This window comes from Procambarus clarkii, chromosome 88 (assembly GCF_040958095.1).
Source record: "Procambarus clarkii isolate CNS0578487 chromosome 88, FALCON_Pclarkii_2.0, whole genome shotgun sequence".
Taxonomy (NCBI): Eukaryota; Metazoa; Arthropoda; class Malacostraca; order Decapoda; family Cambaridae; genus Procambarus; species Procambarus clarkii.
In genome coordinates this window covers 17,830,059-17,854,066 of record NC_091237.1, presented here as the reverse complement: position 1 = coordinate 17,854,066, position 24,008 = coordinate 17,830,059, and the positions used below count along the sequence as shown (strand labels likewise).

Here is a 24,008-nt window from a genome sequence, read left to right as displayed (position 1 = left end):
CGGGCTCTTAGATTAGCTGCTGTTTGGCCCCTGGTGGCATGATTGGCACTCTGTTGTTGGTGGTGATAAGGGAGAAGACAGTGTTAGTTCAGCTCTGGGCATGAGGCTATAGCACGGAAGGAGGGGGGGGGGATGGGTGGGAATTTTGTGCTTCCCTATGTGTGCACAGGTCCCCATACAGTGCACACACACAGGTAGCTGCTGGCTTAAGTCCCATCTCACAGGTGCAACGCTTGCAGTAGGGCGGTGTTTGCACCACAGGTGGAATGCATTAGGCAGAGATGTGGTGGAGGCTGACTCCATACACAGTTTTAAATGTAGATATGATAGAGCCCAGTAGGCTTAGGAATCTGTACACCAGATAATTGATAGTTGAGAGGCGGGCCCAAAGAGCCAAAGCTCAACCCCCGCAGGCACAATTAGGTGAGTACTGGCTGGTTCAATGTTCCATACTGGGAGAAGTCTGAGTAGCTCAACCCCCGCAAGCACAACTAGGTGAGTACACACACCCAGAAAGCACGTAACTGCCTTTAATATTATATATATATATATATATATATATATATATATATATATATATATATATATATAAACTATTGAATCAGTTCAGAATATTTCTGTACTAATAAAAATCGCCTTAAGTATATACATTTTAATTGTTTAGATAAATTACAAATCATATATGTAATTAAATCTGAGAGAGGAAGCCAGACATTTTTAATAGACTTTAGAAAAGTAACCTACTTCCTGGGCAGGGAACACGGCATTCCCGTAATAGGAAAGTGGTATATGTCTCCCATCAACCCGTCCTCAGACCCAAGTCCATTCCACCCAGAGGTCGACCACAAAGACGCATTCGACAATTTTAACATGATGTGCATTCAAAATAAAAAATTTCGAAAATATAAATGATTATAGTTATATATTAGTATACTGTGCATATTTAGGCACTGGTTAGGTTAGATGTTTAGGTTCTGTTGGCGATTATTTGTATTTGTAGTAAGCGGGTGAAGCATTTATAGCGTTGTGGTTCGAACACAAGTCGTCAGCGAAGTATTCGGACTCCATCAGTTGTGAGTCGTGTGTAAACCGTTGTTCATTCATAAACAGGGGGGGTTTAGCGGGTGCATGGAATGGACTTTGGCCCTTGTTTATGAGGACGGGCTGCACTAGGCTACACTAGCTGCTTCCTTTCAACACAAACACCCTAAGAGGAGCCTGCGTGTCCAACCCGTTCTCTCACTTGCTTTTAGTCAATATTGGCTTATTTAATAAGTGCATATGTCACATACTAATTGATTGTGAATATTTTAGTGTTAAGCATCTTATTGCTTCTTATTTACAATTATTACTTAACCTATCAATGATATAGGTTAATAATTGTAATTAAGAAGCATGAGAAGAGCGTGAGAAGCATAATTAAGAAGCATAAGAGAGCGTGTCATGGAACACGCTCTCTGATTACAGCTGTCATAAGGCACTTTTGCTTGCTACTTTTACTATAGCCTATCGCGGCTGAAACTAAAATATGAACAAATTGTTTCAGAAAAACGAAAATGGGAATTTAAAATATGTTTGATATTAGAATAACAAAATTATTGTTGAGAATTAAAATATAAATCATTTTCGGGAATATATTAGAAGTATGCACATTTTAATTACCCCCCTCCCCCTCAAAAAAAAAAAAAAAAAAAAAATATATATATATATATATATATATATATATATATATATATATATATATATATATATATATATATATATATATATATATATATATGGGCTTTACTCAACTCTTTTGAATATTGTGTCATTATCACGGAGAAATAATTCGTGAAACAATTTCATATAAACGACCCTAACCCAACAGCTGTTTGTATGCGCGCCATCTCCCACATGGCCAAAAACCCGCGAAAACCCAGTCAGACATCTGCAAATCTCATTTCCTTCGATTGCCTCGCTGATTTTGGCCACAGTGGCCAAAGTTACCCCTACATTCTCAGGGAAGCAGGTCTGGACAGAGGAGACCGGACTGTATATGGCCTCCACGACGAGCCCAACAGATGCACGAGGTCTTAACTTCTCACTTACAGGGTCTCACTTACGACATGAAGAGTGGGGTCTGCTCAGGCATTTACATTGAGGGCATCACGCACGCACGATATATGGTGCATCATTTTAGTGGGTACATATATATATATATATATATATATATATATATATATATATATATATATATATATATATAATGGTTTAATTTTGCTCTTTCAAGTTAGGTTCCCCTGGTGCAGTCAATCTAGCTGCCGCTTTAGGAACGATGAAAAGCGTACGCACTGGCGCTGATAAATCGTGAGACCGGCCTAAGGGCGTATAGTACAGCATAGTCACAAGGAGTGCAGCATAGTCAAAGAAGTACAACATAGTCACAAGGAGTACAGCATAGTCATAGAAGGGCACCTACCTTGAGGTTACCTTGAGGTGCTTCCGGGGCTTAGCGTCCCCGCGGCCCGGTCGTCGACCAGGCCTCCTGGTTGCCGGACTGATCAACCAGGCTGTTGGACGCGGCTGCTCGCAGCCTGACGTATGAGTCACAGCCTGGTTGATCAGGTATCCTTTGGAGGTGCTTATCTAGTTCTCTCTTGAACACTGTGAGGGGTCGGCCAGTTATGCCCCTTATGTGTAGTGGAAGCGTGTTGAACAGTCTCGGACCTCTGATGTTGATAGAGTTCTCTCTCAGAGTACCAGTTGCACCTCTGTTTTTCAACGGGGGTATTCTGCACATCCTGCCATGTCTTCTGGTCTCACGTGATGTTATTTCTGTGTGCAGGTTTGGGACCAGCCCCTCTAATATTTTCCACGTGTAAATTATTATGTATCTCTCCCGCCTGCGCTCAAGGGAGTACAGTTTTAGGCTCTTTAGTCGGTCCCAATAGTTTAGATGTTTTACTGAGTGGATTCTAGCAGTAAAGGATCTCTGCACGCTCTCCGGGTCAGTAATTTCTCCAGCTTTGAAAGGTGCTGTCATTGTGCAGCAGTACTCTACTCTAGAGAGCACAAGCGTTTTGAAAAGTATCATCATCGGTATGGCATCTCTAGTGTGAAAAGTTCTTGTTATCCAACCTGTCATTTTTCTTGCAGTTGTGACGGCTACTTTATTGTGTTCTTTAAAGGTAAGGTCTTCCGACATGAGTACACCCAGATCCTTTACATTGCCTTTTCGTTCTATGTTATGATTTGCCTGAGTTTTGTACGTGGTTTCTGTTTTTATATTTTCATTTTTTCCATAGCGCATGACCTGGAACTTATCTTCGTTAAACACCATATTATTTTCTGTAGCCCATAGAAAGACCTGATCTACATCTGACTGGAGGTTCGCCGTGTCCTCTATGTTGCCTACTCTCATGAAGATCCTAGTGTCATCTGCAAATGATGATACAGTGCTATAGGTTGTGTTCTTGTCTATGTCCGAAATGAGGATGAGAAAAAGTACTGGAGCAAGCACAGTACCCTGGGGGACTGAGCTCTTCACGGTTGATGGGCTGGATTTTATTTTGTTGACTATTACACATTGGGTTCTGTTGGTCAGGAAATTGTAGATCCATCTGCCTATTTTTCCTGTAATTCCTTTTGAACGCATTTTATGTGCAATAACACCATGGTCACATTTATCAAAAGCTTTTGCGAAATCTGTGTAAATTACATCCGCGTTTTGTTTGTCTTCCATAGCATCTAATGCCATATCATAGTGGTCCAGCAACTGCGACAGGCAAGAGCGCCCTGTTCTGAAACCATGTTGTCCGGGGTGATGGAGTTGCTGTGATTCCATGTATTTTGTGATTTTACTTCTTAGCGCACTCTCAAAAATTTTTATGATGTTATTTTTTAAATTTTTATTATGTTAGTGCTATCGGTCTGTAATTTTTTGCCTCTGCCTTATTTCCTCCTTTATGAAGAGGTGCTATCTCTGCTGTTTTTAGTATATCAGGAATAACGCCAGTATCTAGGCTTTGTCTCCACAGAATGTGGAGGGCCTGCGATAGTGGTTTTGTACAGTTCTTTATGAATATGGAGTTCCAAGAATCCGGGCCTGGTGCAGAGTGCATAGGCATACTGTTTATGGCTTCTTCAAAATCCAGTGGGGATAGGGTGACGTCTGATATATGATTTGATGTTGGTATCGTATCCATGAAAAATTCATTTGGGTTATCAATCTTTAGTGTGTGTAATGGCTCGCTGAAAACAGAGTCGTACTGCGTCCTCAGTAGCTCGCTCATTTCTTTGTTGTCATCGGTGAAAGTTCCATCTTCCTTTCGCAGGGGCCCGATACTAGATATGGTTTTTGATCTTGATTTTGCATAGGAGAAAAAATATTTCGGATTTCTTTCTATTTCACTGATGGCCTTTTGCTCTCTTTGCCTCTCCTGGGTTTTGTATGATTCTTGTAGCTTCCGTTCAATTGTTTCTATTTCTCTACCTAACCTTCTTCGCCGTTCTTGAGATAGGGTGCGACTCTCAAGTTGTTCCGCGATTTGCAGGGCAGAGTGAACATCCACACCGAAGACGGTTACCGCGACTCCATGTTGATGAAATATTGCTGGCTGTAAGGCATACTGTCAATTATCAACACTAACACCTTGTTTTGCTAGTGGTGGAGTGACGTAGCGTTGACAGTGACTGTAGGGCGTGTCAATAATTACTAATATTTCTTACATCATTCAACTTGGGCCTACCTCGACTAGCCTATGCCTGTCCCGTACCCCACAACATTCTTCCTATATATTTGAGTGAGGCTAGCCCCAAGCGTCTGGCTTCCAACTCTGGACATTCTCTCTGATGGTAATCCTCAGTTTATGGAGCCCGTCCCCATCAACACGGGCTAAAATGTTCAAGTGATGTTCGAACATGTCTTGAACAATGCTTGGTGTGATGTGCAGCAAGACACTCCGGGGTGTGCAGTGATGCAACGGAACACCCCGAGGGCGGTGGTGGCCCAGTTCGAGTTACAGCCCCGCTCCTGTGCCAGGTAAGTCCACTACGGGTTCACCACAGCCCGTGCTACTTGCCCCGTTCTTGTGCCAGGTAAGTCCACTACGGGCTCACCATAGCCCGTGCTACTTGCCCCGCTCCTGTGCCAGTTATGTCCACTACGGGTTCACCACAGCTCGTGCTACTTGCCCCGCTCTTGTGCTAGGTAAGTCCACTACGGGATCACCACAGCCCGGGCTACTTGCCCCGCTCCTGTGCCAGGTAAGTCCACTACGGGATCACCACAGCCCGTGCTACTTGGAACGTTTTGTTCCGAGTAGCTGAACCTGAAACGACAAGGGTGGCCGAGGATGTTGGTGAGTGGGTACCCATGCCGGTGCAAGGCTTCCCCGGACCCTGATTAACTCGCTACCATGATAGCTACTCCCCACTGTTAAACCATATCCGCTACAACACAAGCATCTCTTGCCCTACTGGTGCTGGTGATTTTGTTGTGGTTGTGGTGGTGGTGATTTTGTCGTGGTTGTGGTGGTGGTGATTTTGTCGTGGTTGTGGTGGTGGTGATTTTGTCGTGGTTGTGGTGGTGGTGATTTTGTCGTGGTTGTGGTGGTGGTGATTTTGTCGTGGTTGTGGTGGTGGTGATTTTGTCGTGGTTGTGGTGGTGGTGATTTTGTCGTGGTTGTGGTGGTGGTGATTTTGTCGTGGTTGTGGTGGTGGTGATTTTGTCGTGGTTGTGGTGGTGGTGATTTTGTCGTGGTTGTGGTGGTGGTGATTTTGTCGTGGTTGTGGTGGTGGTGATTTTGTCGTGGTTGTGGTGGTGGTGATTTTGTCGTGGTTGTGGTGGTGGTGATTTTGTCGTGGTTGTGGTGCTGGTGATTTTGTCTTGGTTGTGGTGGTGGTGATTTTGTCGTAGTTGTGGTGGTGGTGATTTTGTCGTGGTTGTGGTGCTGGTGATTTTGTCTTGGTTGTGGTGGTGGTGATTTTGTCGTGGTTGTGGTGCTGGTGATTTTGTCGTGGTTGTGGTGCTGGTGATTTTGTCGTGGTTGTGGTGCTGGTGATTTTGTCGTGGTTGTGGTGCTGGTGATTTTGTCGTGGTTGTGGTGCTGGTGATTTTGTCGTGGTTGTGGTGCTGGTGATTTTGTTGTGGTTGTGGTGGTGGTGATTTTGTTGTGGTGGTGGTGGTGATTTTGTCGTGGTTGTGGTGGTGGTGATTTTGTCGTGGTTGTGGTGGTGGTGATTTTGTCGTGGTTGTGGTGGTGGTGATTTTGTCGTGGTTGTGGTGGTGGTGATTTTGTCGTGGTTGTGGTGGTGACTTTTTCGTGGTTGTGGAGGTGATTTTGTCACTGTGGCTGTGGTTGGTTGATTTAGAACACGTTCGTGGTGTCCCGTCTTCCCAGTACTCTTTGTCATATAACGCTTTGAAACTACTGTACTGATGGTTTTGGCCTCCACCACCACCTCACTTAGCTTGTTCCGTCTACCACTCTGCAAAAGAAAACTTTCTAATATTTTTTTCTGCACGTTTGTTCCATTAGCTTGATTCTGTGTCCTCGTGTCCTCTTGTTCGTGAAGTTGCTGATTTCAGGAATTCCTCTTTTGTCAATTTGGTTGATTCCTATTAATATATTGTAAGTGGTGATCATCTCTCTTTTTCTTCTAACTTCTAGTTAAAAAAATGTGGAACGCTTCACGATTTTGTGTCATCCTTGCGCAGGGGCCATGCTAATTTTTTTTTTTTTTTTTTTTTTTGAGATATATACAAGTTATTACATTCTTGTACAGCCACTAGTACGCGTAGCGTTTCGGGCAAGTCCTTAATCCTATGGTCCCTGGAATACGATCCCCTGCCGCGAAGAATCGTTTTTTCATCCAAGTACACATTTTACTGTTGCGTTAAACAGAGGCTACAGTTAAGGAATTGCGCCCAGTAAATCCTCCCCGGCCAGGATACGAACCCATGACATAGCGCTCGCGGAACGCCAGGCGAGTGTCTTACCACTACACCACGGAGACTGCAAATCTTTGTATCGTTCCAGTTTGAGTATATGTGCTGCCAAAGCGAGAACAACAAGATAGAACCTAGGGTAGACAGCAATACAAGAAGAAAAATTTATTGATAAAATTATTAGATTAGGAGAAGATCTCACAAGAAAGGATAATGTGAGGGATTATAGAAGAAGAGGTATATATCAAAAGGTGAAAATTTACCCTTAAGGATGACTAAATGGAGTGAAACATATGAAATTTTTTGGCAATTTTCAAGTAATTCTAGCTTAGAATTGTTAGAAAACTGCAAAATAAAGATAGGAAAATGTGGTCATTAAGGAGAGAACTCTCAAAGGAAGACAGGGAAACTGAAATGACCTCAATGAAGTAAAATAGTTAAATGAGAGCAGAAATGAGGAAGAATGTTTTATCAACAAGATGATAGGAATTGGAGAGCCAATGAAATGAAAAACACGAAAAAGCTAACAAAGGTAATAGAAAAAGAGGGAGCTGGGGGGGGGGGGGGAAATGGATAGATTGCAGGTTTAAAAAAAACAAAAACATTCAAACATAGGTGGGGTAAGTGAAACAATTTGTAGTTACAGGATATAATATAGCTAATAATCTCTGATATTGTCACAGTGGCAGAAACTGAACTTGTAGAATCTTTAAACAAGATGACATTCTAAATGAGCAATTTAATTTAGAGACATGATACAAAGCAGAACAGGTGGCGGTAAAGCTGCACTAAACAGAATCTGAATGTTAAAGAACTATTTAATTCTTAACAATCCACGAGATGTGGACATAGTGGCCCTGGAGATATGCAGCCAGAAATATAAAAAAAAATCATTAGTGCCTACAGTGCACCAGCAAACAGCAATTGTTCAAGGAAGAGACAGACAACAAAAGAGAGGGTATTATAATGATTCTGAGTGAGGTAATAAAAAATCGGACTTTTTATTATATTATATATATATATATATATATATATATGTCGTACCTAGTAGCCAGAACTCACTTTTTGGCCTACTATGCAAGGCCCGATTTGCCTAATAAGCCAAGTTTTCCTGAATTAATATATTTTTTCTAATTTTTTTCTTATGAAATGATAAAGCTACCCATTTCATTATGTATGAGGTCAATTTTTTTTTATTGGAGTTAAAATTAACGTAGATATATGACCGAACCTAACCAACCCTACCTAACCTAACCTATCTTTTTAGGTTAGGTTTGGTTAGGTAGCCGAAAAACTTAGGTTAGGTTAGGTAGTCGAAAAACAATTAATTCATGAAAACTTGGCTTATTAGGCAAATCGGGCCTTGCATAGTAGGCTGAGAAGTACGTTCTGGCTACTAGGTACGACATATATATATATATATATATATATATATATATATATATATATATATATATATATATATATATATATATATAGGGGGGTACCACCACTGGTGCAATTATAGGGACCCACAGCCTCAGAGAAGGGAACACAGAGCATTCAGGGAAAAACTTGCCATTTAACTCTGAATACGTAAGAGTGTTCGCTTCTCCTACCACCCCCCTTTTTTTATGGTGTACACTTTATTATGCAAGGTTATACAGTTACATATCTGATTTTATACAAAAAATTAACATTAAGAGGACACAAGAAAAAAGTTCGTTTCTTAGAGGCTGTAGATTTCCTCGAACTCCTCCGACGCCGGGCATGAACCGAGGATGCAGCGAGCATTCCCCCTCTGGATCGCGACACTGAGGCGCTGAAAGAGAAAACTTGCTGCTCTAGGGTCTCTTGTGGTGTCAATGAGCTTGGAACCAAGATCCTTAAGAAACCTTCTTGCACTCTCTCCCCATGGGCCTAGGGTCTCAGACCCTATTGGAACGAAGTTGTACCGATGATCTAATTGCCTGTACCTACATCATATACCTATATATATATATATATATATATATATATATATATATATATATATATATATATATATATATATATATATATAATATATATATATGAGAGTTCTTACATTCTTGTAAAGCCACAAACATAGTGTTTCGGACAGGTCCTTATCTTAATTTTCTCTGGAATATGACCCGCCAAATCATTTAGCAAACAGGTACCCGTTCACTGCTGGGTGAACAGAGGCATACAGTTAAAGATTGGCAGCTAATCAATCCTCCCCAGCCAGGATACAAACCTTGGCCAAATCCCTTGCAAAGCACGGGGCGAGTGTGTTACCACTGCAGCACAGGGACTGCAAAAGCATGATTGAATGCACTTTGAGACTTCAGTATGAAATTAATAAACTAGGAGGCCTACAATACAACAATAAATGATTTCTCAACTAGGAGATTCATGAACCCTCTTTCTGGAGGTATTCATGTATCAGCATTACTGTATCTGAATTTACCTAAGGGCCACTATCTGGTGGCATCGATGAGTACAGGAAGTTTGCAACTAGTCAAAGGTTCCCTTTCAAAGGTTCCCACCCATTTGTGATGATGATTTCATCAAGCTGGGGAGCCGGTCGGGCGAGCGGACAGCACATTGGACTTGTAATCCTGTGGTCTCGGTTTTGATCCCGGGTGCCGGCGAGAAACAATGGGCAGAGTTTCTTTCACCCTATGCCCCTGTTACCTAGCAGTAAAATAGGTACCTGGGTGTTAGTCAGCTGTCACGGGCTGCTTCCTGGGGGTAGAGGCCTGGTCGAGGACCGGGCCGCGGGGACACTAAACCCCCGAAATCATCTCAAGATAACTTCAAGAACCTGGATTTTGAATTGCAGCAGTGTTTTGGCATTTAAGATTTCAGCAGGTATTAGATTTCATGGGTTTATAACCCTATGAGTGAAAAAGCATCTCCTGTTTTCTGTCCTACATTGAGCCTTTTTGAGGTTGAAACAGTTGCTCATTGTTTGTGTATCATTTGACCTTTTAACGAAGTTGTCTGGATCAATATCTTCCAAACTGTTCAGTATTTTAAAAGATTCAATGAGATCAGCTCTGTCATGTCTGGGTTGTAGAGTCATTAGCCCTGTGGCCCACAACAATATCTGGTATGAGAGTCAACTTGGTTCTGAAAAGATATTTGTTGTCCAGAGTTGAACTTTCTCCAAAGCAATTATGTCTCTGAAGATGAGGTATCCATGCTTGGATAAAATAATCCAAGTGGGGGTGCACCAGAAATTTATACAGTTGAACAATTATCTCCTTTTCCTTAAAGTCAAAGGTTTGTGTCAACTTTTTTTTTTAATGGCAGCTCTCACTTTTTGTGCAACTTTCAGAGATTGGTGAATTCTGACTCTAAGGTCCTTTTCTTCATCAATCTAATACAGTATAGGTAATATTGTTGATTTGGAAGTTGTGATGTGTGCTATTATGCACCACACACACAAGGTCTTGTATTTTTCAATATTAAAAAGCATTTGCCAGTCTTCTGGTTATTTGTGGAGTTTATGTAGATGTCTTTGTAAGGCCTCAATATCATTTTTATTTCCTACAGTAGGATGGTAGACTGGACGGTCTCGCTTCAGCAGGTTGGAGTTCAATCGCCCAACCGTCCAAGTGGTTCGGCACCATTCCTTTCCCGTCCCATCCCAAATCCTTATCCCGATTCCTTCCAAGTGCTATATAGTTGCAACGGTTTGGTGCTTTCTCTTGACAGTTCCCTTCCCCTTCTACTTTACCATAAATTTTAAGCATCATTTGCAAATTCAATGTTATATAACCAACAAAAATGAGGGAAGATGTTCCACCAAAGCTGCATCTAATATTTTCCAGGAAACAGAAAGATTTTTTATATACAGTACCTTCCTCCAGCAGGCAAGAGTGATAATGTATTCTCAGAAGTAAAATACTATACACAATAAAGTATAACATAAAATAACAGAAGTGAAACAACAACAAAACTCTACTATAAGAAAGGAAAATATGGGAGTCTTAGGTGTTCTTAAATGGGTTTGACTGGAATGGTTTGTTATTATGAAGGAAATGAGATGTATGCTAAATTTTATGAGATATATGATGTAGGTACCCAAGTATTTATACCCAGAGAAGCAAATACAGGTATTGTGAGAAAGCCAAAGAACAAAAGCCAGGGGTGTGGAGCTAGTTTAGCTTATACAGTAATATAAAAAGCTCTGCAAATCAATATTAAGAAAGAAGTAAACCAGCATTTTGTACCAAGCCATCTGCACAAGGCGAGTCTGCTGAACCCAGCGGCGTGAGCCAACCATCGGGAGGAGTTATATAGGCCTTCCCTCCCATCTGTTTGCATTTGCGGGCATCCAGCTTACACTCATCCAATTACCTTCTCGATTTTGTGAGTGCATTCCAATACCGTATACGGTCTCAATGGTAAAGTACAGTACTCAAGTCATATTTTTGTCATGATTAGTTTCCCCACTGACACTGTGATTTCAACCTCTCTCCCCAGTAAACTTCACCTTTTCCCAGTGCTAAGGTGTTAGTACTTGAAATAATTAATAATTTACCTAGGAGAGGGAAAATAGCTTGGCGAGTGAATACAGAATTAACAATGTGTAGACTGATATATGTAACAGCTGGTCAAAGCTATGGTTAAATTAGTTTCTCTCTGGCTAAGGTTAATCAAATGTTGATGTTGGAAAAGCTGTGAAGGATTAAGTTGTTGTAGAAATTGAGATATACATGTGGGAGAAGCTGAATGCAAAGTTGTATTTCTTTAAAGTTTAATACATTTAAAGTAAAATAGATAAGAAAGACTAGTGTTTTCCTCAAGTCCTGTGATAGATAAATGCCACCGATAGATATATGCCCTTGACCAACTACAGTATTGACCTTCCCCAAGATGAGAAACCACAACAGTTGCCTAACTCGCTGGTACCTATTTGGGCAAACAGAGACATCAGGTGAAAGGAAACTTTGGCTTGTCACAACAGATACCATATTGTTTCTGCTTCCCAGGTGGAGGCAGAAACAAATGGGCAGAGTTTATTTCATCCTGATGCACCTGTTCACCTAGCAGCAAATAAGTACCTGGGAGTAGACAGCTGCTACGGCTGCTTCCTGGGTATGTGTAACAAAAAAGGAGGCCTGGTCAAGGACCGAGCCACGGGGACACCTGAAATCATCTCAAGATAACCTCAAGATAACCACTCACGCCCTCCTTTTTCATTCACCCTATGTTTACATAGCAAAATCTAGTGAGGTTTACATAGCAAAATCTTAAGCTCTACATTGTTCTATAAAATAACCCTAGAATGCATACTGTACATACAATACTCATAGAAATATTTGTAAAAAGAAAAAAAAAATGGGCCAGTTTTGCACCACCGACTCAGCCATGATGATACAAAAGTTGAAATATCGGGTTAAGAGTTCAATGCAGTGACAAAAATTATACCAGTACTAATTTATCTCTCATACAAGGGAAGATTCAGGGCCTCAAGGCCCAAGGCTGATATGCTACATAACAGACATGATGAGGCTGAACTCACCGAGACCTTTAAAATACTGAACAAACTGGAAGATATTAATCCAGACCATTTTTTTTAAAAAGTACAGTGTAACTCATATGAGGATTAACAGCTTCAAGCTCAAGAAGCCAAATTGTCGGGCAGAAACACAGCAGAAAAACCCATGGAATTGCTACCCGGTGAACCCATAAATGCCAAGATTGAGTTCAAAATGCTGGAAAATAAAATCCACCACCTTCCTATTCCTGTCAAGTCCACCAGAGATGGTGTCCCTCAAATAAAAAAAAACAGATAAATATAAACATAAAATAATACACAAAACAATTAGCCTTCACCAGCTTCCTCTATTGTTATACAGTATTGTATTAATGTAATGAATGACACAAATAAATACGGTCATCTCTCTCACATTACTTTCCTTAATTCACATGATTCAAAGTTTAAAAATTGATTTATTTAATTATACAAGAAGGTACAATGGGTTAGGAAAGTACACAAGTAGGTGATTAAGCCGTACATTCCAGAAAAGCCACTAACACGCACAGCATTTTGGCCCGACCCTTAGTAACGGAATATATTAATACACAAAATAACGTCAATAAATGATACAACTGTTGTTAATATTAAAACAAACTGAACAGAGTTTTATCACTGTGAAGTACAAAAATATGATACAAATGGTGACAAAACCATAATGAAAAAAAAATGTAGACTATGCCTATCAACGTAGAGACGCCAATAGCTCGACTCGCAAGGCTACGTGCCAAAATAGCCTTGTACTGTTGTTCGCATTGCATAGCAATCCATACCACATAGGCCTATGGTTACTATAATTGCATTGTGATACAGTCTGTTATTATATTGGTCCTGCCACAATGACAATGGTCTATTCTCACCGAATCCTATATATATTGATATAGCCGTAATTCCCTACCCCTAATTGTCTTGAGACACGATTCTACGGTCTTATACAAGGCAACTATCTGCAACATTTCCTAATTAAGCAGCTACAGTGGAGTTTTTACCTCAGGAAATGGGCGGGGATGTGTTCAACTTACCTTGCAAGTGGTCCAGATCTCTTGGCTTTAGAGCTCAAGATCTTCTCCACCACCTGGAAGTTGCCATTCCGAGCAGCTTCTAGCAAATCGGCGTCCTTACCCATCTTAGTTTATTATCTACAACACATATCTGAGCTATTAATGGAGTATATACACTGTAATTCGTCAAAAGCATTGATCAACAGCAGCCATCACTGACAACTGGTGGTGCTGCCATCTAGGGGGCGGCTCCATCACTTTCCTCGTATCCTCCAAGATGTCTTTACATCTACTATATCCTTAATAAAACTGTTCTATTCAGCGCTCTTTGGTAATCTAGGAACTATATGCTTTATTACAATTGTAAAATTGTAAATGTAATTTCTTTTAGTATTCATTTTATATGTATTTTTAAAGTATATCTCAGAGGCAGAAGACATCTTTGAGAGAATGCAGTAGCTGCCACCATAGTGTTGTCCAATCAGCTGATTATGGATGTAAACAGACGCAGCAGCCTGGCTCTGCTGGACCTGACTTGCAAAGCTGTTCTGAACCAACTGGACCTGACTGGCAACACGTTGATAACGCTACTAAACAAGATTGGCAAGGCTCCTCCGAGCCTGTTGGATCTGACTGACAAGGCGCCTTTACCACCAGCTAGAGCAGAGTAATAAGGCTGCCCTGTGTGTCGCTGCACCTGACTGGCAAGGCACCAGTAAATCAGACTGGCAAGGGTCTTTTTAACTTCCAGCTGGCAAATCTTGGCAAGCCTGCTCCATCACCCCGCTGGCCATGTAGCTATGAGGTCCCAGGGAAGAATTCTCGGGTATTGGCTATGCCTGTGTCTTTTTTTCAGTGTCCCAGCTGGTTCTTCCAGCGAGAAGGTTAGTGTGGAACGAGGAAAGACTGAGGGGACCAACATAGGCGACAATACTCAGAATCGGACATGGTGTGAAGCTAGCAGTGGTAAGAGGTCTTTACTTGGTCATTTTTGCTTAGCTTGCATTTAACTCTTGCGATTCTGGTGTCTCGGACAATCTTCCCCCCTCGTCTGTGCAAAACTAATACAGACTAGTACTTACCAGTCTATTGGTGTCAGGCAATCAGAAAGGAGCGGCTCACATTGCTTCCAGACACACTGTATGTGGTGAATAATATGCGAGAAAGGATGGGTGTTTATACAGTGGCACCTCGATTAACGAGTTTAATCCATTCCGACATCGAGCTCGTCATGTGGAAAACTCGTCTTGCGAAACAACAAAACTGTCATAAAAAGGTGTCTGAGAACCAGCAGAAATTCTCGTTAATCGAGGAAAAGCTCGTTAGTTTAGACAAATGTTCTGCAAGTGGCTCACTCGTTACTCGAAATGCTCGTAGATAGAGCCGCTCATTAATTGAGGTGCTACTGTACATGGATTGACCTTTGACAAGCCACTGGCTTCCTATCCCTTTTGAGGCCACTTGGAAGATAATGGCCCTCAGGTAAATTAAGGAAAACACGCATATTTTCAACACTAAAAACAGTACACATGTTGATGTTCATCAATATGTTGTATGAATGTAATATTTATTTTTTGCTAATAAAAAAGAAAAGACACTTAACCAAACCTATTCACTGTAACTTATTTTCTTAACAAAGAGTCACTTTGTGCCATATGTACACATTTCTATACTTTATAAACATTTCACACATTCTTTATCAATGTTATACAATGGTGAGACAATGGTACCAGGTACTCAGGGAGGCATGGTTGGCACAGAGTACCATGCATTCTCACTCCATGACATGATGCTTCCACTTTGCTTATCGTGTCATGTTTGTGCACACACAACACCAACATTCATGAACAAATCCACAAGGGCCGTGACGAGGATTTGAACCTGCATCCGGGAGCATCCCAGACACTGCCTTAATCGACTGAGCTACGACATTCATCCTTCTTTCTGATGCCAATACATGGTAGCCTAAGGTGATGGCTTTGAAGCAGTCTGGAGGTGCATGCACAGTGTCCTCTCATCTGCCAAGCCTGATTTGCATTAGTGTACCTCATTTCTTAAGCAGAGGATACACTAATGCATAACTAAACTCTTCAAGGGCTAATTTCGTGCCAGTTTTAGACTTGAATATATACAAAATATGCATCGAGGATTGAAACATCAATTGAGTCAGAAAAACTAATTTTTTGTACCATTTCATGATTTCTCATATTCACTCGACTGATATAATCTGCATGATCACCTTGCCAATCAAATAATGTTTATGGTACTTAAGACAAGCACCATGGAAGACAAGCATGTCTTCTAGTTTGAATATAGCATTGTTCATTCTGTAAATTAGTATATATGTAATATTAGAATATGAGTACTTCCAATAATTACTAAACATTTCATATGTGACTTGCTTGAAATGCTATGTGTGCTAGTGGCTGTACAAGAATGTAAGAACTCTTGTATATATAAATAAGAAAAAATAAGAAAAATATAGGTTGTCGAGAAATATTTCCAGCTACAGTATTCACAAAGCAAACTTTCCTCACTTCCTACATTGAAAGTCCACAACTCGATTTACACATAAATTATTGTGTGAATAACTTGATAACTCACATTCGGGTAAGATGATAAAAATACCCTAAGAGTGTTAAGTACGTTTTATATACTGTACCTTAAATATTGTGCTGTATTATTTATAAAATCCGTTTTCAAGACACTTTAATTCAGGCAGCCCTCAATTTGCAATGGACGTTTTATTCCTGTAAAGTCTATGTAAAGAAAAACTTCACTAAACAAATCTGATGGCACATTATATGGAATAAATAGGGATATGTTCCAGAGACCTTCAGAGTTAATCTTTTTTTCTAGCCACAAATAAAGTTCGAAATGCTTGGGATGTAATATGGTACAAGAATATATTTCAAAGAGTTTGCAACACACAATAAGTGTGGCAGGAGTGGGAGCCCGACTCGCTACCTAGATCGTAGTACATCAGTGACTTGTTTAATAATTCATGCTAAAAATTAATTGTATAAATTCATCCACATTTAATTCTTGGTATAAAAGGACTTGTCTGCAAACCACCAAATTTAAGTTCTCGCATACTGCATAAATTGTGGATTACAGTACTTGTAAACATGTTTAGTATTTGAAAAAATAATTATTTCTATTATATTTATGAACTTAGTTGTCATGCATATTCACAACAGTATACAGTATATATTTGCTTACTTCCAGGTAAGGTAGCAATCCAGGAAAGGGATTACTCGGTGAAAAATGTCAGTTATGAGATCTTCGGTATGGGTCAATATACTAGCATTGCTGTCAAAATAATGGATATTGATGAAGAAAATGTTAGTTTCCTCATAGTTCAGGCTCATTCTCAGAGTCGCTATCTGCTTCTTGGCCATGAACTGTAAGTATCAATTTATGTACAGTACAATGAAATTAGATTTTTTCTATCCAGTATATTAACTAAAGCTAATCATTTTTTTTTTTCATAAGATCTTTAGCTCCTTTGTGTTGGATATATTACTTTTATAAAATATCAAAGTTTGACCCTCCCTTCTCCTGGTGACCTCATTAGTAAACAAATTGGTGGAGAAATTAAGGGAGTAATGGTACCTTGATATTTGAAGGTACAATATTGGAATTTTTTAGGAATGTTTTGTCCATATTTTCTTCTTAGTTCGTGAATTGGATTATTTCGTTCCTTAAAACTTGACCAACGTGCGTTGTTTTAATGTTCCATTGGGCAGCCAGACAGCCCAAGTATAGTCCCTCCAGGGATACTGCCGAGCTAGGGTTACTGTCAACCTGGCAAAACGGTGTTGGTGACTCTGGAAGAAAATGGATGATGAATTGAGGCTGTATGCACTTAATATAAATTACATAAATGAGCGGGCAAAAGTGGGAAATTTGAAGAGCTAAGGCTTAGGGGAACTACTGAGGTGCTACTCAGAGAGGGAAATTTTTATTCCACTCTGTGCTCTATTTATGTAATAAAATAGTTTATTATGAAGATAAATATTAAAAATGGCCAAAGACTACATTAATTGTGTTTACTTAAAAATAATCAAATTTTTTATTTTTTAAATTTTAAAAATTTGGAAATAGTTTCAGTTATAATCTGTGTGTTTTTTATACAGTACTGGTACAGTATGTCACTTGCAACTCTAATAGTTATGTACCAATAATTTATTTCATACATATCATATTCAGTTCTAAGACAATAGGGTAACCTATTTTTAGAAATACCATCCTTAGCGGCCCTAAGTTAACTGTACTCAAGAACGACATTTTCAGATGTACATTTCTTTGAAAATTAGCCTTGAAACATAAGCATGGTTACTTAAAACTAGGTTTCAACAGAGAAACCAATTAACATAAATAATCACATAATATATTCGAAATATTTTTTATTCCTTTTTATTCTAAATCCCTTTCAGATTTATAAATTCTACTGCAGTCATTTTGATGGTATGATTGGAAAGATCAGATGTAGTTCTATAGTTTTATTTGAGGAAATTTCTAATTTACATTTTCAAGTAATAAAAAAAATCATAAATGTGGTGTTTTAAATTTTTTGTTATCCTAGAATCGTCTTCATAGAAAAAATGCTCAGACAAAATGTAATGCCTGGTGAGTACTGTGTTGTGTGAAAATTTCACCAAAATCAGATGAACATTTACAGATCGAAATCATAAAACCTAAAAGTTAGTGTTTTAATATTGAAGTTTTCTGCCAAAAATACAGCATCTGAAATTTTGAACAGTATCTATTTTAATTACTGTATATAACTTTTTAAATATTTTCCAATAATTTATATTTAGTTACCCTGATTTATGTTTTCATGGCAAAAATACAAAGCAGTATTGTAGGTGACAACTCATTATTAATACAAGATTTTCATGCTATTAAAAATCAAATTATAGTACATACTTAGATTTCTCTAATTTCTGAAATGCTGAATTTCAGAATTTCAATGTCTAATTGCTGAAATTGTAGCTAAAAATCTGGGCCTTAAAATGGCAATATAAAAAAAAAAAGTTACTCAAAATTAACTTGGGTTAATTTTACGGCCTTACAGGTTAATTGTAAAAAAATCTTAATTACTTTCAGAAACCCAGTTCCAGGGACTTACAACAATAGCACTAGTCCAGGACTGGTAGTGCATGTGGACAACTCATTCAGTCATTCACAGAAAAATGGAACACATCGTGTATTTCTCACCAATTGTCACGATAGAAATATTACAGTCCTATTCATTGTGCGGAATTACAGTAATTCTGGTAAGCGTCCGGGCCTTAAGGTCTCTCCTGTGTGTGTGTGTTCTCATTTCACCGAGTTCTAGGTATACTTAAGCTGTGCATATCACTGATCATTCCCCAAAATTATTCTGAGGGACTATTTTGTTTTTCTAACTTAATCGGTAATTCTTGGAAGTATCGTGGGATTTGAGTCTTTGCATTTTCAGTAAAGTATTAATATACAGTACAGTTAAACATTGTCAGCCTGGTGAGTTGAAAATTTATATTCAGAGAAAATACTGTTATTTTCAGTGGAGATGTGCAGGAATTTAATTAACTGCTTTCCCAAGTTCTTTATATAAATTTTACTTTTCACCTTACTTTTGATTTTGATTTTTTTAGTGTAAATAATATCAAAGTTAACAAGCCATTTGTAATTGATCTGGTTTTATATGTTTTTAGTATAAGTTATCTTATCTCTTCATATGTTGTTATCCAACACCTCGATATTTCTTCAATACAGAGCCAATTCCTGGCAATTACAAGGCTCCGTACAATCTCACGCAACCTTACCTGGCAATGGAGCCCAACATCCTGACAACAAAAGTAACTTACCGAGCTGCTTCCTATCCTGATCTGGAGCCCAGTCCCACTGAAGGACAACTCAAATATGAAACTTTTCTCACTTACATGTACGAGAGGGACTTGAGTGAGAAGAAATACTGGAATGCGCTGATTGCAACGAGTACTCTTAAAGGTCTCAGGGAACATGCTAAGTCTGTGAGTGAATAATATAGTTTGCAATTCTTTGTATACAATAAACTGTGTTAGCCATTTTTGTTTAAAATATCATGAATTTTTTTGTTTTGATGCTATCATCTAAGTTTTCCTTTATAGAATGATCAGGTAAGGAGTTAGTGACTTATCTGTTATCCATGCCAACAAACCAGTGGGTCCTAGAAGACTGACTGGGTATGGATATTATTGCTTTTAGGCCCAAAAAACGAATAAACGAATCGGTTAATTACTGAAGAAAAATTACAATTAAATTGACTATTTTATTAGTGTACTGTATCTGGCACATTATCCATGTGCCATAATGAAATATTAAAATACTTAATTCATATATTTTGGCATATTTTATTATTTTATTACAAAATTCAGTTATTGGTAATTTTTCTAATTGAGTCCCCTAAGTAACTTCGTGAGTTTACAAACTGGTACCATCAAGCTCCATACACCATGCCTCTTAGACCCCCAATGTCCAGCCCATCCTCCTGTTAAGGTAGTACTATAGTAACGATGAGGACCATCGTACGAATATTGATGTAAAAGGCAATTAGACAGTAGAAATCTGTACAGTACTATTGAATTTGGACAAACCGGGAAAAGATTTTGTATATACAGTATGTTGCAAATGAAATGTAAACTAACCTAACCTAGGCCTAATACATAATGTGAGGCCTAATATAGTACACATATATGTATGCTATACTAGGCCTATGAATATTTAACTTTGTTATTTAGCTATATTTTTTCAGACTATAAAGTGAATAGTACCAAATTCTACTGTCTAACTACCTTTTACATCAGTATATGTATGATGGTCCACATAGTTACAAAAAGTACTATATAAACAGGAGTATGAGTTGCAATGTCAGGAACTAAACTTCAAAGAATATCAAAGAGCAAGCCTCTTCCAGCATCCCTAAAGCCTATGACCTTTCCTCACCACAAGGGAGGAAGGCCAAGAGATGGAACCTATCCCTATTAGAATCTCAATAGGGAAGCATCCAAACTCTGGAAAGCAGATTTCATAGGCCTGTCCCAAAGCAAGGGACAGTAGCGCTGTTAGCTTGCCATATTCCCAAAGGGTGGCAACCCCCTCTGGGGATATGATGAAAGCTAGGAGTCCTACTGTCCTTTCTTCACCAGCATCATATCAATTGATGCTTGTGAGCCTGCAGCACAAAACCACTTAAAAGCCTGAACTGATGTAGGAGACTATGATGCCCAGGAAATTCAGATTAGCGAAAATTGGCCAGCCATGGCATAAGCAACAGAGAAAACCAGCTGATACTTGACACGCGTACAAAATTAGGCTCTCGGAAACATGCTCATAAAGCAGTGGTGATATCGGCATCAGCATCACCTGCCATAAACAGGGCATTGGTAGTACTGTGTGTGATTTGGGCTGCCATCTGCTGGCAAAGTGCATAACAGGCTATTTACTCTGCAGCAATAATTGTTTGCCATGTTAACTTTGAGGTGTCTAATTTACTTAAAAAGCATTCACTTGTTTTGTTGTGCCGGTGCTTTCTGATGGAATTTTTCTTAGATTTGAGTCACACTCTAATTCCCAAGCTCCCCTAAGCCTCTTAAAGTAAGCCAGAGTCTGATCTTGGAATGTAAAGTCAAGATTTGGTGGTACAGGATCAGCATATAACCTTGGGAAGCTTAGTGTATAAGCTCAGGAAAAGGGCATTTAATTACATTTAATGTTAGTATATAACTTATTGTCCGTGCCTTGGCGGTAACATACATCTGACTCGATGTATTTCAGCCAGCTCACTAATACTGTAATAGAAAAGTGACTATTTCTCAATATATGTTCAGTACGAGTTACTTGCTTTTAATGCTTATCGTGAGTACTGCTAAAATGGCCCTTTATTCCCTTCCAGTCATATACGGTACAGTATAATTTAGTTTTGTTCTTGGGAAAGCTAATGTTCGGTACTATACATACAGTACTTTAAAAGACTTTGCAGTCAGCATCATTATTAAAAGATAAATTAAGTGTTTGATGGTTGAACAGGTGGCAAGAGAGGAAAACAACAATACTAGTGAAGAGTTGAACAAGTGGTTCGTGTCGTACTCTGGGGTTGGAGCCGTCATCACTGTCGTTGTGTCTTGCAATAACTCTCAAGGAGCCCTCTACTCCTCTGCTGTCTCCTACGGTTGTGATTTTATTGATGCAGTACAGTACGAGTGTACAAAGCTAGGTTAGTGTATTGTGGGGTTTGTTGTTTGCAATGATCTAAATAATATTTAAAAAAATAGCTAACTGTTAATAATAATTTTTTAGTTTAATTTAAAGTTTGATAATGTGTGCATATCTCCCCCACTGAGCCAGACTGTTGTTGTGGCATCAATTAGTGACTACATATTGTTTGTGAATATGTAAAGGCAAAAGGTGAATATGTTAATTGATGTAACGAAGTAACCTAACAAGTAACATCAGTAATCAGATCTTTTGTATATCTTATTAATAAAAACTTATTAAAAATTATAATTATAACTACAAATTATAAATTAATATAAATTATAAATTATGATGAATTATAAATTATTTTAATTATTATTATTATAAATTATTAGTTATTATAAATTTGTATGAATTATAAATTAAAATGAGGTTCTCAAGCCAGGACTTTGCCTTAATAATAATAATAATAATAATAATAATAATAATAATAATAATAATAATAATATTATTATTATTATTATTAATTCCCCCTAAAAAAATAATCCCTCCCTCAAATAAAAAATAATAATAATAATCATAATAATAATAATGTGCAAAAGTAATAGGTTGTCACTGCACTAAGTGTTTGGTCTGGAGATTACATTGATATGGTTCCCAGTCAAACCACATACTCATTTATTTTTATATACAGTGCCTTAATCTTTATCCCATTGAAAATCAACTTTATTAGGTCTATTTATTACACATCTAGTTACCTGTATTTTCACATCTACTGCCCGAAATGCTATGCATGTTGGTGGCTTTACAAGAATGTAAAAACATCAATGCTATGTACTCTCATAAACCCAATGTACCTTCTTGTTTATATATAAGTAAATCTCTCTTTTGTCCCAACAGTAACTCCATTGGCTAAATTGTTCTGTGCCTCGCTGCTGTTCATCGGCGGTATCCTGCTGTTCCTGGGTCATCGGTGGCTCAACTTCACGATGTTCACCTCGGGCTTCCTTTTCTTCTGGTGTGTTTTTTTTCTCATGTGTGTCCAAGACACATCGAGCAGTATCACCGGTGAGCTTATTTTCAATTATTTTTTTTTAAGTTATTGTATTTTACGTAGGGATTTTTGTTATTGTGATTCTATATTTTTAGCATCAATCATTTAAAAATACGGGCAGATAGATTGCTATTTTAGACTTCCGAATATGTTACATGATATTCGCATCGGAAGATGATGATGTATACATTTAAATGACTGAAATAAATCCTAACTATTAGCTAGGTAGTTTATTAACGAATGTAACATCAGTAATGTTATGGTTATTTTTTATTTTCAGCATTGGGATGGGGTACCTTAGTTGGAGCTATAGCTGGTGGTACTCTGTGGCTCGTTGGTTGGCATAAGTTCCAGCGACCTTTCCACTCGTCTCTCTTGATTATTGTCATAACTGTGATCTTTGTAGGGATGGTGGTCACACATTTTCTCAGATGTAAGTATTGCACTGTAAGGTAGTTACAAAACAATAATTGTGCCTGAATATTTTTTTGGTTTGCTCCATTATTCTTATTGTGTCCCTATATTATAATATTGTACATTAAAATCACAAGAACATGATCAGTCGGTGAATAAACATTGAGGAGAAGTTCAGGAACGTGGATTCGAGTCCATCAAACAGCCTCAGTATATATATATACTTTGAATACTGTAATTATATTTTGAGTTACATTATTATTTTACATACAGTATTTGTGTGTTTTGTAAATACTGTATGTGGGCTTTTTGTTTATTATGCCTCCTTTAGAATTTTTTATTTTTTTTTTCCCAGATGCCATTGCACCCAAAAGCACCAACCTTTCAGCATTTGTGGTGTTCCCAGTCTTCTTTGCTATCCTCATCATAGCCTACGCCATTGTTGATATCAAAAAGGTAACTTTTCTGGTGGTACATGGAGCCCTCGTTAATAATAATTTTAGATTTGATTTAACATTATGCTTGTTAACTTTTATAACTAAATTTAAAATAGAATGACTAGTTGGCACAGGTGCAATTAAATTGAAAACCTATTCAACATGAGTAATAGACAAAACTCAATTAAAAACCAAATCATAATGAAAGCAATATGCACAAGTCTAAGTCAAATTATGGACTGTATTGTAATTTCTAATTTGTGAATTTTTGAAGAATAATCTGTATTTTAGTGCTATATCCTAAAAATGTTTGTACACAAATAATATATTGCTGTGAATGTTTCTATATTTTTGTAAGATCATTCACATGAATATAAATACAGTCAGTCCTTGTGAGTCATTAGGGATGTATTATGAA

General features: G+C 38.4%; 2 protein-coding genes, 1 long non-coding RNA gene and 1 pseudogene across 17 annotated transcripts in view; 2 read left to right on the top strand and 2 right to left on the bottom strand.

The window, feature by feature from the left end:
• Window positions 1-13,701, bottom strand: part of LOC123745813 (ankyrin repeat and SAM domain-containing protein 1A) — a 166,253-nt gene extending 152,552 nt beyond the window's left edge. For 7 of the 14 annotated variants that reach the window (XM_069317615.1, XM_069317616.1, XM_069317619.1 and 4 more), the window contains exon 1: window positions 13,484-13,700. In XM_069317615.1, coding sequence (XP_069173716.1) covers window positions 13,484-13,587 — 104 coding nt within the window. In that variant the 5' untranslated portion in view covers window positions 13,588-13,700. Of the gene's footprint in view, window positions 1-13,483 lie in introns of all 14 variants that reach the window. The other 7 variants (XM_069317618.1, XM_069317621.1, XM_069317625.1 and 4 more) reach the window with 3 other exon arrangements.
• The window catches only part of LOC138359021 (uncharacterized), a 246,153-nt gene that overhangs the window by 207,837 nt on the left and 14,308 nt on the right, over window positions 1-24,008 (top strand). The window lies entirely within an intron of this gene.
• On the bottom strand, window positions 6,658-6,758 carry LOC123745896 (U6 spliceosomal RNA; annotated as a pseudogene).
• The window catches only part of LOC123745812 (transmembrane 7 superfamily member 3), a 19,847-nt gene continuing 9,733 nt past the window's right edge, over window positions 13,895-24,008 (top strand). The window contains exons 1-8 of one of the 2 annotated variants that reach the window (XM_045726820.2): window positions 13,895-14,428; window positions 16,691-16,868; window positions 18,575-18,744; window positions 19,226-19,482; window positions 21,518-21,704; window positions 22,586-22,753; window positions 23,020-23,172; window positions 23,509-23,609. In XM_045726820.2, coding sequence (XP_045582776.2) covers window positions 14,263-14,428; window positions 16,691-16,868; window positions 18,575-18,744; window positions 19,226-19,482; window positions 21,518-21,704; window positions 22,586-22,753; window positions 23,020-23,172; window positions 23,509-23,609 — 1,380 coding nt within the window. In that variant the 5' untranslated portion in view covers window positions 13,895-14,262. The remainder of the gene's footprint in view (window positions 14,429-16,690; window positions 16,869-18,574; window positions 18,745-19,225; window positions 19,483-21,517; window positions 21,705-22,585; window positions 22,754-23,019; window positions 23,173-23,508; window positions 23,610-24,008) is intronic. The other variant, XM_069317629.1, reaches the window with a different exon arrangement.